General features: G+C 51.9%; 1 protein-coding gene across 1 annotated transcript in view; it reads right to left on the bottom strand.

Moving 5' to 3' along the window:
* The window catches only part of NPC1 (NPC intracellular cholesterol transporter 1), a 46635-nt gene that overhangs the window by 1124 nt on the left and 32735 nt on the right, over positions 1 to 12776 (bottom strand). Inside the window, exons 14-24 of the mRNA XM_027526325.1 lie at positions 10771 to 10885; positions 8911 to 9038; positions 8675 to 8815; positions 7055 to 7144; positions 6483 to 6673; positions 5823 to 5938; positions 5051 to 5180; positions 3531 to 3731; positions 2056 to 2287; positions 1223 to 1336; positions 252 to 414 (exon numbers count right to left, since the gene is read on the bottom strand). Coding sequence (XP_027382126.1) covers positions 252 to 414; positions 1223 to 1336; positions 2056 to 2287; positions 3531 to 3731; positions 5051 to 5180; positions 5823 to 5938; positions 6483 to 6673; positions 7055 to 7144; positions 8675 to 8815; positions 8911 to 9038; positions 10771 to 10885 — 1621 coding nt within the window. The remainder of the gene's footprint in view (positions 1 to 251; positions 415 to 1222; positions 1337 to 2055; positions 2288 to 3530; positions 3732 to 5050; positions 5181 to 5822; positions 5939 to 6482; positions 6674 to 7054; positions 7145 to 8674; positions 8816 to 8910; positions 9039 to 10770; positions 10886 to 12776) is intronic.

Genomic DNA, 12776 nt, shown 5'->3' with positions numbered 1-12776 from the left:
TCTCAGCGGGGAGGAGCCCTGGGCCTCTGACATGCAAGCTCACTCCCAGTGCTGACCACGACAGGCTCCGGTTTTCTAATGAAGTGGTTTAGCCACGAAGCCCTAGGATCAGAGTTTTTCTCTTAGAATAAATATTTATCAAATGACCACTGGTGTAAGTATGTTCAAATACTTCAGAAGAAAGCTTCAAGGTACCCGCCCTTCTATCAGGCTTCCTCCATCCCACCAGGTTAAAAACAAAAAGCTCTTACCTATGTAACTGAGTAGGACAGGGAGGAATATTAGTCCATGAGTGGCTCCCAGTAAGACCATAGCTAAATACATCCTGAAGTAAAATATCTGGAAAATTTGAGATTTGGCAAAAGCCAACACGATAATGCCTCCAAATTTCGTTAGTGTGATTCCACTGAATACCTAAGAGAAGAGAGATGGGCTCAGAAACCACTTGTATCAACTGGCCATAATTGAACACGTCCTCCTAAAGGGATTTGTTAAACATCAAGGTCCAATGTAATGAGGGACTGAACCCCAGCTTTCAGAGTTACTGATAAGCGCATTTGGCTCTGCCTAAATTGTTTTATCTGCTGCTTATGAATCTGAAAAAAAATAAAGGTGTAATAAGGATAAAAGCTGTGTATTCTGCATATACCCCATAGCAACCTTGCCAGTCTATCAGCACCATTTTCCCAAGAGCATTAGTTTTAAATTAAGGTGTGTACATTATGTTTTTAGACAATGCTATTGCACACTTTTTATTGTTCATCTATAACTGTATTTTCTATGGTGGGAAAGGAACTGGTTCACAGTCCAGCCCTGTGTCCTGGTTCAGCTTGAGAAGATAGATTCTGCCAACCTGACCCACAAACCACACTGGGCTCCAAGTGTGGCCACTCGCCTGCTTTTCGTGGCTGGGCCTGGGTTTTCAGTGCCTCTCACATCAAACCTGTTTTCCTGCTTTAGCCAGACTGTGCAAAGGAGTCACCAAAGGGAACAGTCCTAAAGAATTCCAGGCTAGAGCTCTATGCGAGACACAACTCTATGCAAGTTTCCTGAATTGCCTGAAAACTTGTAATCCTGAGGTACTGCCGCTGAGTCAGAGATAACAAATTCTGTTTTCAGAATTTTGCATGGTGAAGTTTCTTCTCCTGAGAAGCTCTCAATCGCCTGACTGGGCACTTCACAGTGAGGTCCCTGCCCGGGTGGCCTGCTCAGAGGTACTTACAGAGCTGCCCATGTGGGAGAGCGCCTCCTCCGCCCGCTCTACGCGGCTGCCCTTCGTGCTCACCGTGAAGGCCCTCGTGATGTGGCTACAGAACTCCACGGAGATGCCACAGCTCTGAAATAAAGTGTTTCCATGAGGACTGCTCTGCTCCGGTTAAAGGTGGTAAAAGGCAGCCACCCCCCTTCTGGGGATCTGTGGTTACCAGGGCACCCTGGGGGGTCAAGGAGCCCTGAGCAGAGCCCCTTCTACTTGTAAGACAAAGCCCCCGTGGCACCCACATCAGCTGTCCCGGGAAGCCCGTGGAACCTCCAGATTCCTCCAGCAGATCGGCCTTCTCTGGGGGAAGCGGCTGCAACCTCTCAAGGCCCTCGCAGCCCCGACCCAGGCAGCACGCTGTCATCTCTCTAGCAGGGGCTCCTGCCTGCCACTCCCCCTGAAGCATGTTCTTCTCCTATCTGAAGGGCACATGCACTGGGTCTAGCTTCTGTTCATACTTTTTCAGATGTGCATATATTTAAGACTTAAAAAGCAACTGGTAACTACATGAGAGGCAAAAAGTCCTGGTCAGAAAATTCCATTCAGAAGGGGCAATTTTTCCAAGTGGAAATGGAACATCTTGCTGTCATCAGGCTACATACTTCAACAACTCACCCTTCAGAATAATGCAGGCAGAATACTTCAGCCAGACCGTGAGGTCACACCATAATCGTTACGTGACCATGTCCAACTGCTCGTGTGCACCAAAAGCAAGAGCTGACCTTGACCTTTCACCCCAAGAAACAAGGCACATCGGTGGCACAGGAGTGAGGGCCGAGCGCTCCCCCAGGACTCACCATGACCAGGTTGACCAGAGAAACCGCGTTCAGGCTGATGCCCCACAGCCACATGACACCAAACATGTTGACCAAGATCATGGCGATGGTGGCGCACATGATGACCGCAGACCACAGCTCACAGCCCAAGAGGACCACGGCCACCAGGAAGATGGCGCCCAGGGACACGCTGAGGTTGAAGATGGTGTCGTCAATCATGGTCAGGTACTGCTCATAGAAGACATAGAACACGCTGGAAGGGGAGAGGGGTCTGTTACTGCTCGTTCTCTCTCCGGGAAGCTTTACTCCTCATCCTGCCGCCACTGTGAAATGAAGCTACCTTGAGAGGCAGGCCTCACGGGAAACCTCCCTGTTTTTGTAAGACTCGCCTTTGGCAGTTCAGCTGGACCTCTGACCACTGATGCCTAAAGTAGGGCCTCGTAGACGTGTATCTTATATAAAGGTTTTGTTCATGTGCCTGATCCATTCTGCTTTATGCTATGAGTGCTCAGTCATGTCTGATTCTTTGTGACCCCCTGGATTGTAGCCCACCAGGCTCCTCTGTCCATGGGATTTTCTTGGCAAGAGTACTGGAGTGGGTTGCCATGCCCTCTTCCAGGGAATCTTCCCGACCCAGGGATCGAACCTGTGTCTCCTGCATCTTCTATATTGCAGGTGGCTTCTTTACCTGCAGAGCCATCAGGGAAGCCCCCATTCTGCTTTGCAGGCATTCATCTATAAAGAATATTTCATGGTACTTTGGGAAAACAAGCCCTGGTCTATCTGGAGGATTACTCCCTTCCAAACAGGGTCTGTGCAGGACCTGAGGAGATAATGCCATTTTGGAAAAGTTAACCAGCTCCTCCTAGAGGTCAGGACACCCACTCTGAGAGCTCCTTCCACAGGACAACAAGCTGGCCTTCTGTCAGGAAAAAGTCAAGGTTCCCTGAACTGAGACCCCGGGGGTTGGTGGGGAAATCACTTGTTTCTCCTACTTTTCTATATTTTCCAAATTCAGTATTTCGTAAAATATTTTCGTAATTTTTTTGGCCACACCCCTCTGGCATGTGGAATCTTAGTTCCCTGACCCGGAATCAAACACATGCCCCCTGCAGTGGAATTGTGAAGTCTTAACCACTGGAGCACCAAAGAAGTCCCAGTATTTTCTTTATAAAGGCGCCATCTCCAGTAATCTGCATCGGGAGCCCTGCCTTGCTGGGCCCTCTCTGTGGAGCTGCTTCCCAGGCGCCCGCACCCCCGCACCCCACTGCTGTTCTGCAGGGTGAGCTCCACCTTCAGACTTTGGCAGGTGCTGCACAATCCGGCTCTCCTTGCCTAGACGCCACATCCAGCGACAGGCTTCCCCCAAGCTCAGGATGGAGCCAGGGTCAGAAGGAAAGCCAAGTAGCAGCACTGTACCCTTCCACCCCCGCCAACCAGCAAGGAAGCCCCGGCGTGTGCGGCCGCTCCCCAGGATACCCTCGTGTACACCATACCTGTATGGGAACACCCGGTGATCACCCCCCTGCTGGTTCATGGTCCTGGTGATGTTGCTGGCGATGAGGCGGGCCTTCTCCATGGCATCGATGAAGTCAGCCGAGGTCTGCAGCACCGTGTGGTAGGTCATGAAGTACGTGGCTCCCACCCTCGTGCCGTTGTCCAGGATGTTGACGGCTGCGCTGTAGGCAGCGTGTCCCCTGCGACAAGACAGCGGTGTCAGAGGCCACACCTCGTGCTGCACCTGCAGGATCTGGGCAGCCATGCTTAGTGGGATCACCTGACCCTGGGCTCGGGTCAGACCAGCTGTCAATTTCAGGGACAGAGAAGCCCTCAAATAGGAAAGAGGAAGGTCTGGCTTACGCTTTCCCACACTTTGCTGCTTTAGTTTCTTTGCACGCAGCTGCTTGTTTCTGTAGCTGGCTCTACTCTGCCAATGTGTTTTTTCACAGAGTGTGTGCCCAGCCATGCTGTGTAACAGGAGGCAGGAGGGGACGGGGGCCCTGGAGTCAGGGGGCCCTGAGATCATCCTCAGTCCTGGAACCCCAGGGTAAAATTACTAAATTTCGGCTGCAGTGCCATCTGCAAATGGGTGCACCACCGTCTCCTCGCAGGGCTGTATGTAAACGCAGTAGTGTCAGTGAGGTGCCAGGCACGATTCGGGCGCAAAGGACACTCCCTGTGAGTGGCGGCTGTTGCCTTCTAAAGAGCTGCATTCACTCTGACTTGTTTATGCAGGCTGAGTGTTCAGTCTGCAGGGAGATCAAGATGGAAGGTTCATTCCTACTTTGTTTTGGGGGACAGTTCTCCCACGGTAGCTAGCCTAGGTCCCAAAACGCAGACATGACACGTGACTGATGGAACTCGGGTCATATTATGTATTCTTAATGAAAAACAGGGATGTCCAGCATTTACCATTATAATGTAAATATAACCCTCACCTTCTGTCTGAATCCCCCCAACTCCAGACCTCAGCCATCTCTGCTATTTCTGGGCCAGAGTTCCTGTTTCCATGGGAACTCTGCCTGGCTGGATGGGGAAGTGGGGCAGCCCAAGAGCTCATGTACAGACAGGCTGGCAAGAAGCACAGAGGGGACCTTTAGACCTCTACCCCAGGCAACATCACCAGGACAGACCTGCGGTCTCATATGCCCCACACACAACTGGACAGACCCTTTCACGTCCTGAAATGCCCGCATCCCTCCTCGCATTCCATCCTGCTGGAAGCCTGCACAGGACTCAGAGTCCTCTGCGCTGCCAGGAGGGCCAGGACACAGAGGGGAGCCTGGGACCGAATGCTCAGACCAGTCAGAATCATCTGAGAGTGAGGAAGGACGAATTTTCTTCAAAGGCGGTTTGGTTTCTCTGCTTTCACAGAAGGGTGGGCACAGGGTGGCACATGGCAGAAAATAGGGCCTTCCTGCCCACCATGCCCACCCAGCCCCTCCCCCACCCCCAGCTTCCCAGCGTACATGACAGGGGACTCTGGCGTGCAGTTGAACGGCTCAGCCTCCCTTACCCTTTGCCACACTTGGGGTTCGGGTTGTCGGAGAGGAACATGGGCAGGAACCTCATGAAGTCTGCGCCCTGAGGTCTCTGCTTGCCCTCTGGAGTCAGCGGCCGGCAGCGGACACAGGTAGGGTTGACCACTGTACAAACAGGTAGAGGACCCAAGTGAGAAGGACAGGTGTCTAGATTAAAACATTTTAAAATAATGATAAAGAAATGGCGGGAGTTCTTCTCCTGAATCTGCTGATCCAAAAGCTTCAAACACGTGATCTCTGTAGTCTAATGAAGTGGAAGTCCCATTTTCCCCTAACATAGGCTGTACAAATTTCCTTCCCCGAAGCAGATTGCCTGCTTTAAGGACAACCTCAGTATGTTATTACCAGAGCACAGCGCTTCCATGTTTTTATGAAGAAAATTCCAGGACAGCCTCAACAGTCTTGTAAAACCATAGGGCAATAGTGATAAACAAAAGAAAGCAGGCCCGTGACAAGCTACAGCCAGATAGCAATCAAGAGAGGCCGTCGGCGCCACTGGGAAAAGATAGGAAACCTGAAAACCAGAGTCCCCTGACCCGGTTCAGCCTGCAGCCCCATGGCGGGCAGGAGACGGGACAATGGGGCGTCTCCAGAGTGGACGACGGAGGAAGGGGACACGGACAGGGGGATGAGACCCAGTGACAGCCAATAAAAACAGGTGGAAGTGGAGGGGACATGCAAATGATCTTTAAACAATAAGCTTAAAATTTTTCAGAAAAGAGGGAAAGATCTAGAAGGGTCAAGTACCCGACGCATTGCAGAACTGCTCCGTGCTGTTGTAGATGCGACAGCAAGAAGATTGAGGCTTGACCCAGTCAAAGTAATCGTCAATCCAGGACGACGGGGCAAAGCCTATCCGGGTGCTAGAGAACAGGAGAGAAAGGGTTACGGATGCCCCCATGAGGAGGAAGTCTCCAGTTTCAGTCCCTTTTCTTGAAATTCAGAACTTCCTTTTCTAGACCTTCTCATTCCACCCAGTCAGAAGACAAACCACATTAGTACTTAATGGGAAAGACTTCCTTATATAAGGCGGTCCTGCTATATTTAAAATGGACAACTAACAAAGATAGCACATGGAACTCTGCTCAACGTTATGTGGCAGCCTCGATGGGAGGGGGTTTTAGGGGAGAATGGATACATGTACACGTATGGCTGAGTCCCTTCACTGTTCTCCTGAATCCATCACAACATTGTTAATTGACTACATCCTAAGACAAAATGTTTTGGTGTTAAAAAATAAATAAAATGGTTGTTGCTTAAACCAAAAAAAGGCTAATTAGCCCTTTGAGAGGTTTTGCTCATGTCAAGCTAGATTCAGCCTGCATTCTGCAAGACAGACTTTCCAGAAAAGCTGTCTTCAGAGAGAGGCGTGAGGCCCAGGTGCCCGTCCGCAGCTGGGGTACTCACTAGCTGTCCAGCTGGGCGGCCGTGAAGACCTGCTGCACCAGCGAGTCGTTGTTGCAGCCGAGGCCCCCGCACACCATGTTCTGCCCCTTCGTGGACGTGTAGTCGTGGCCCTCCTCCAGCACGAAGTACACAGGTGGGCCTGCGTGCAGGTACTGATTCAGGGACTGGAAGTAATCCGTCACGTAGGAGTCCTGAGAGGGAGAGAGCGTGGACGACGGGACACGGCGTGAACATCCTGCCAGCCGAGACGCCTCCAGCCCAGGTTCCTGAGTCCCTCCACAGCCGGCACCCCTCCCCACCCTGGGCCCAGGGGCTTCTCCCGTCGGTCCCACCCTTAGGAGGGCACCTCATAAGGTCAAGACCGGCTGCTCACATTCTGTAGCGGTGCCCAAGGCCTGAGCACTCAGAAGGCCCAGGTTAGTGGGCAGAGCCCCAGGGCAGTCCCTGTGACGTGGGAGAGCCTGCCAGCACCTGTGTTCAGAAGCCGGCAGAGGCCGAAACGACCGTGTGTGTTTGGGAAGATGTATTCACTGCGGGCCAAACAAGTTAGAATGAAAGAAAAAGCATCTTACATCCGGCATTGAAAGAGACTGATCCAATCCGATCTCTACTTTGTTCAGGACTGCGATACTGAACGACAGCACACCCACAAATACTGCCACCTGGAATGAGAAGTGAGTTACAGAGGCAGAGCTGTCAGGAGCGGAATAACATAACCACTTCTCTGGTGGTGCAGTGGTAAAGCACCTGCCTGCCAATGCAGGGGACATGGGTTCGATCCCTGGCCCAGGAAGACCCCACATGCCTCAGAGCAACTAAGCCTGTGTGTCACAACTACTGAGCCCGCATTCTGCGATGAGAGAAGCCCCTGCAGTGAGAAACCCACGCACCGCAAGCGGACGGTAGCCCTCTGCCCACCACAAGCAGGGAAAGCCCTCGAGCAGAAATAACGGTCCAGCGCGGCCAAAAATGAATTAAAAAAAACATAAACAGATGAACATAAACAGATCTTAAACACACAAAACAGGACTCTCCTAAACTGAAAAGCAGGACTCTCCTAAACTGAAAAGCAAGTTTAAATGACATACTAATAAAACAAGGAGTCCGGGGCAGTGGCTGAAGTCACGGTCTTTAGAGCCAAACCACCCGATTCAAATCCCAGTTCTGCCTCTGACAAGCTGAGTGACCCTGGGGCAGTCATTTAACCTCTCTGAACTTCTATTTCCTTCTCAATAAAACAGGAAAAATTAGACTTGTAGCATCAGATAGTTTTGCGAATTACATGAGAAAACTCTAGGAATAATCAATCCATAACTTAGTGCAGCACCCTGTACTGACCACAGTACCAGACCAAGTATTCAATAAATGTTAAATATTTCTATTACCGGAATGAATTTACGCTTTTAGCAGAGACGTGATACGCTATCGCTATTGGGTATATCCAGCATGGAAACTATGAAACGCTCCTACTGAGCTGCTGGGAACAAGGGACAGTACAGGGAGGGAGAGGGCAGGGTGGGTGGGTGGGTGGGTGGGTGTGTGTGTGTGTGTGTGTGTGTGTGTGTGTGTGTGGCAGGGTGTGTGTGTGTGGCAGGGTGTGTGTGGCAGGGTGTGTGTGTGTGTGTGGCAGGGTGTGTGTGACACTGAAGGTGAGGACAAGAGTGATGAGACAGATTTATTATCTCGGCGACCGTGCTGCTTATACAAATCTGCAACAGGTGAGAGCCTGACAGAAGTAGACACACACACTGTGCCAGTGTCAAGCTCTCGGTTTTGATACTCAACTACAATTACGTAAGACCGGGGGAGGAGGCTGGGCAAAGGGCAGCAGGTTCCTCTCTGTGCTACTCTGTCACTTTCTAAGAATCTGTAATAATTTTTTAAAAAAAACCCCAAAGCCCCCAAAACTCCTGTTTCTATTGACTGCTAAAAATGTGTTATATATTTGTACATATCTGCTATGGCTTTTTTTTTTTGGCCACACCACACAGCATGAGGGATTTTAGTTCCCCAACCAGGGACTGAGCCCACGCCCCCTGCAGTGGAAGCAGAGTCCTAACCACTGGACCGCCAGCGAAGTCCCATGCACTCTCGTGTGTATACTTAACAGCTGTCGGCACCCTTCCCAAGGTGACTTCTCAGAAGGCAGGTGACGAGTCTGTTTGGGGACACCACGACAGACAGGCTCGTACCACGAGGGGCCGCATCCAGTCCTTGAGCAGAAGCGGCGCGTAGGAGTTTCTGAAGAAGCGGAACAAGCAGCTCTCGGAGGCCTGGATGCCCGCGTCGTCTGCCGCCCCCCCGACACAGCAGAGAACGTCCAGCTGGTTCTTCTGAGGGGGCCAAGGGAGACAGAGGTCACCCTCCGGCTGCCTCAGCCAGACTCCAGACTCAAAGGAAACAGGCTGCTGTCCTGATGACCACTTACCTCTTGCCGCTTAATGTCCAAACCCAGGAGGCTCACGAAGCAGGTGATCTGCAGGAGGAAGTCGATGAGGACTGCCATGCCCGCGAAGAGAGAGAACGTGTGCACGGCCGGCATCACAGACAGGCCTCCTGCGGGGACAGGACAGAGGTCACATCCTCCCCGGCTGAGGGTACACAACCTCACACGCATGTGCACGGATGAACACGAGGCCCCAGAGCAGCCAAGCCCACGAGGAGACCCCCACCTCCCGCTCCCAAAGGCACTTTGTCTGCGGGTGTCACACCAGGACCACCCTGGGAGTTAAAAACAGATTCCAGGGACCTGATCCATCCCACTTTATCAAAACGATGGAAATTCAACCCTAATTCTACTCTTCAGAATTCTAGGGCCCCATCTAACACGCTCTCTGAGCAAACGCATGCACATCAGCATCTGAGAACCATTAACACAGGTCACTGCTTATGGGATCTGTTGTGATTCAGTCCACAGGAGGGACGGTATTTCAGTCTCTAGGTTTAGTTACAATCAGATGAGGGTGCTGCCTGTAAGCATCCTCTAGGCTACTAAGACTCAGAAACTGAACACTGCCCGCCCACGGGCCACACGTATATCAACCCATTTTGTGTGTATGCTGTATGTACGCTCAGTCACTCAGTAGTGTCCAGCTCTTTGCAACCTCTTGGACTGCAGCCCGCCAGGCTCCTGTGTCCGTGGGATTCTCCAGGTAAGAATACTGGAGTGGGCTGCCATTTCCAATTCCAGTATCAGAAATTTAAAAAAAACATAAGGAGCCAATATTTAACAATGAGAGTCACAGCGTCACTTGAGCGGGGAAAAAAAAAAAAAAACAAACTCTAGATTCACAACGTTGCTTAAGAAAACTGACCCTGATAGCACTGGGCTGGCCTCTTATAAACAGGAGCCACGGGGTCCCCCCGACCCCCAACTCCTCCTGTCCTCACAAAGTCACTCCAACCTTAAAGCCCAGGGTCAGCTGCTGTCACCAACACACTTGGCTGGCTTTCTAGAAAGCAAGGAAGTAACTTTTTGGCGCCCACATCTATCAGAAGGAGCCACAGGGCCCAGGCCCCACAGTGTGCTGCTTCGTGGAAGTGGAGGAGGACGTGCGCTAATGGTGCAGGAGTCCGAAGACCATGCACGCGCCATCCCTCCTGCGGCCCCTTGTAAGGCGTCTGGGGGCCCCTGGAGACTTTTCCACTTGTGACCACAGACTGTGTGTCTTCCCTGGACTTACGGGGCAATCCTAGCCGGCGTCCTGTGCAGAGGACGTGGCCAGCGTTCTCTTACTACACACCAGACACGGGGCAGGGAGGGGCCTACTGGATTTCTCCATGTGAAGAAGACAGGAACGCTGGGTTGTGTTTCAGCTCGTGGCTCCTTGTACAGAAGGAAGATTCGAGACCCTCTGCTCAGTCACAAGGGTGCTTCCCCATGAACTGAGTGTGCTGAGGAGGAAGACCGCCCTCAGGAACAGGGGTACACACCTCGAGGGCTAATGCCTGTGACTGTGGAGTTGCTGCTGGGAGCACTGTGCTGGGAGGACTCGTGGCTGTGCAAGGCTGCTATTTTCAAATCCCAGCACTCACCAGAGCTGCCCAAAAGGGGAAGGGACAGGAGCCCTAGGTATCTGAACCAACCACATCAACACCATCCCAAAACAACGTGAGAGAACACGCTTGCTAATGGTGCCCAAGGTTACTGCCACCGATCCTCTTCATGGTCCACTCTGATACACTACAATTACAGATACAGCTTAACAAAGGAAGAACGCAGAGGGGCGTACTGATACACCCAGGCTCAGCACACCACTGAGCTGGCCGAATTCTGAGAGTAATTTACCTAAGAAAAACGCTACCGTCTCTGCGAAGGATGAGAGGAACATGCTGGGAGCCACTTCTCCCAGGACCCGGCCCACCTGTTGGTCGAGGGTTTCCCCTTGAAGACGTTCATCTCTCTTAAAAATAAAAAAAAAGTGAAACATGCAACACTGACATTTCTCAATTACAATGCCACCTCTTTGCTTCTTGGCTGCCTTGTGTTAGCTTGATCATAAAGAAAAATGACTGGCAACATCTACTTTTTTATAAACCTTATACAATAAAGAGGTGCAGACCCCAAACTTTTCATGTTGATTCATTCAGGGTATTTCTGAAGCCCAGAGACAAGGGAACAGGTGAGAGGCTAAAGGAAGGATTGAATCAGGTTATCAGGAAAATACATGCAACATAGGCTGCAAGTGGCTGAACCTTTAAATAACACTCCTAGGTGCCATGGGGCCTCTGCCCAGGTAAGGCCTGCAGGACAGGGACCCTGGGAGAACCAACGGACTGACAGCATCTTCTACATCAGGTCGTATGTGACCTTTTGCCTTTTAATAGCACTTTTTCAAGTCTTTCCTTCTTCTACACTGTGTTGAATCATTTTAATAGCTGCTGTGCCAAAAATATTTTCCACAAGTGTATTAGCACTTTTTGCATGCATGCTGCATGTATTTAAATTCTCACTTTGTATCTATGCCACCAAACAAAGAGAAGGGTCTTATACTTCCTGGTCGCAAAGGGTCCAGAACAAGCACCAATAAGCAAGCACTCAGAGGCGTGGGAATGAAGCCTCCACGCCTCACGCTCACAGGACCCTGCGTGGAGCCAGCATGCGTGCATGGGGAGCCTGGTAATAAGCAAGCACTCAGAGGCGTGGAAATGAAGCCTCCACGTGTCACGCTCACAGGACCCTGCGTGGAGCCAGCATGCGTGCATGGGGAGCCTGGTAATAAGCAAGCACTCAGAGGCGTGGAAATGAGCCTCCATGTGTCACGCTCACAGGACCCTGCGTGGAGCCAGCATGCGTGCATGGGGAGCCTGGTAATAAGCAAGTACTCAGAGGCGTGGAAATGAAGCCTCCACGTGTCACGCTCACAGGACCCTATGTGGAGCCAGCATGCGTGCATGGGGAGCCTGGTAATAAGCAAGCACTCAGAGGCGTGGAAATGAAGCCTCCACGTGTCACGCTCACAGGACCCTGCGTGGAGCCAGCATGCGTGCATGGGGAGCCTGGTAATAAGCAAGCACTCAGAGGCGTGGAAATGAAGCCTCCACGTGTCACGCTCACAGGACCCTGCGTGGAGCCAGCATGCGTGCATGGGGAGCCTGGTAATAAGCAAGCACTCAGAGGCGTGGAAATGAGCCTCCATGTGTCACGCTCACAGGACCCTGCGTGGAGCCAGCATGCGTGCATGGGGAGCCTGGTAATAAGCAAGCACTCAGAGGCGTGGAAATGAAGCCTCCACGTGTCACGCTCACAGGACCCTGCGTGGAGCCAGCATGTGTGCATGGGGAGCCTGGTAATAAGCAAGCACTCAGAGGCGTGGAAATGAAGCCTCCACGTGTCATGCTCACAGGTACCCTGCGTGGAGCCAGCATGCGTGCATGGGGAGCCTGGTAATAAGCAAGCACTCAGAGGCGTGGAAATGAAGCCTCCACGTGTCACGCTCACAGGTACCCTGTGTGGAGCCAGCATGCGTGCATGGGGAGCCTGGTAATAAGCAAGCACTCAGAGGCATGGAAATGAAGCCTCCACGTGTCATGCTCACAGGTACCCTGTGTGGAGCCAGCATGTGTGCATGGGGAGCCTGGTAATAAGCAAGCACTCAGAGGCATGGAAATGAAGCCTCCACGTGTCATGCTCACAGGTACCCTGTGTGGAGCCAGCATGCGTGCACGGGGAGCCTGGTAATAAGCAAGCACTCAGAGGCATGGAAATGAAGCCTCCACGTGTCATGCTCACAGGTACCCTGTGTGGAGCCAGCATGCGTGCACGGGGAGCCTGGTAATAAGCAAGCACTCAGA

The sequence above is a fragment of the Bos indicus x Bos taurus genome, chromosome 24 (assembly GCF_003369695.1).
Source record: "Bos indicus x Bos taurus breed Angus x Brahman F1 hybrid chromosome 24, Bos_hybrid_MaternalHap_v2.0, whole genome shotgun sequence".
NCBI lineage: Eukaryota > Metazoa > Chordata > Mammalia > Artiodactyla > Bovidae > Bos > Bos indicus x Bos taurus.
The sequence above is the reverse complement of the archived record's forward strand: the minus strand, read 5'-3'. Positions and strand labels throughout refer to the sequence as shown.